Raw genomic sequence first — 1,610 nt, forward strand, 5'->3', positions numbered from 1 at the left:
GGGGCGCGAGGGCGGGGGAGGCGGGTTAAGGGAGGGCAGGAGGGCGGCCAGGAGATTTGCAAAGGCGCCTAGGCCTCGAGCCTGCCGCTGCCGCCGCTGCCGCTGCTCATCGCAGCTGGAGGCCGCTCTGCTGGCAGCGCCCGGGCCGGCGCAGCGCCTGGCGTCATTGAGGATGCACCCTGCCTGCTGGCAGTGCCGTTGCCATGAAAAGCGCCTGCCACACGCGGCCCTGCGTGGATCCCAGGGCCCGCCACGCCGTCGTCAAGTCAGGTCGCCGCACCGCAATTTTGGTGGTGACGTCGATCCGGGACGCCTTAATCTGGCGCTTGATCTCCGCTGTCCACCTGCCGGGATGGGCCGCGGTTTTGGGGGAGGGAGGGGGGGCGCTGAGACCACTGGAGGGCGCCACGTGATGGAGAGTCGTCGAGGCGACGGTGTGCCACGTTGGGAGCCGCGAGCAAAGCGCAGCGCCTGGGAACCGCTGCGGGCCGGCGGTGCGCGGGCGTGGCGTGCAGGGAGGGTCCGTTCACGGGGTGCGGCGGCCCCCCCTCACCGCGTGCCGATGGGCGTCCCTGCTAGATTGACGACGGCTGTCGCGCCCACCACCGCCCTGGCCCACTGGCTGGGCGGCGCGAACTCGAGGCCCGGGTACGGCAGCTTGCTGCGCGCCGCGCCCGTGTCGCGCGTCAGCACGCGCACGCGGTGGCCCTGCGCCGCCAGCTTGGCAGCGAGGCGGCTGCCGATGAGGCCCGTCGCGCCTGCACGCGCGCATGCGTGGGCGCATGTGTGTGTATGCGTGTGTGTGTATGTGTATGTGTATGTGTATGTGTATGTGTATGTGTATGTGTATGTGTGTGTATGTGTATGTGTGTGTGTGTGTGTGTCAGAATGTGCGAGTTTGTGGAGTATTTGAGTTTGTGGAGGATGTGTGTATATGGATGTCACGATGTTTTGGGTAGGGGTGGGGTGGGGGGTGAGGGGCGGGCCAGGCATGCGAGCGCCATTTTCTGCGGCGCAGTGAGAACACCTGGGCTTGCTCGCCGCAGCGGCCGCCACCTGCCTGCCGACCGGTGGCTGCGGCAGCGCTGGCCAAACCTCATCGCGCCGCAGGGTTTAACCTGGCAATTTTTGCCCTTGCTTCAACCCACACCGGACTTGATCATGAAAACGTGTCACCTCAACGGGCGACTGCACACACCTGTGATGGCAATCGTCATCTTGCCGGTTACAGGGGCTGGCGCCTGGCCCACAGCTTGCAAGGGGGCGCCGACTGCCGCTGCCCACACGTTGCGCGCGCCCCTGCGTGACCGCCGCCTGCTGCCGTGGCTGGATGCCTCCGGGCCGGCGCGCCACCCCAGCCACTCCGCCCTGCTGCTGCTGCTGCTGCATGAGCAGCAGTCGCTGCTGGCCGTGGCAATGGAGCCTGCTCGGCCCGCCGTCCCTAGTGGTCGCTTCAAAAGCCGCGTTTGAGTGTTTGACGAGCCAATGGGACCCCTACAGGCCCTCAGGCCCGAGTTCGCTTGCATCCTGGAATAATCTTGCTGCAAGAGTTGCCTTAAAAGCTATCAACTAGACTCGATTTTCACAAACTATACAGAAATTATAATCTG

The 1,610-nt window shown here is 65.6% G+C and overlaps 1 protein-coding gene across 1 annotated transcript; it reads right to left on the bottom strand.

Moving 5' to 3' along the window:
* Positions 1-553: 553 nt before the first annotated feature.
* Positions 554-1,217, bottom strand: MNEG_3520 (putative epimerase; the record flags this gene model as incomplete). Its single annotated transcript, XM_014047997.1, has 2 exons — positions 554-758; positions 1,199-1,217. Coding segments are annotated over 2 exons (224 nt in total), but the record flags the coding sequence as incomplete, so codon positions are not given.
* Positions 1,218-1,610: the final 393 nt, after the last annotated feature.

The sequence above is a fragment of the Monoraphidium neglectum genome (assembly GCF_000611645.1).
Source record: "Monoraphidium neglectum strain SAG 48.87 unplaced genomic scaffold scaffold00446, whole genome shotgun sequence".
Classification (NCBI taxonomy): domain Eukaryota; kingdom Viridiplantae; phylum Chlorophyta; class Chlorophyceae; order Sphaeropleales; family Selenastraceae; genus Monoraphidium; species Monoraphidium neglectum.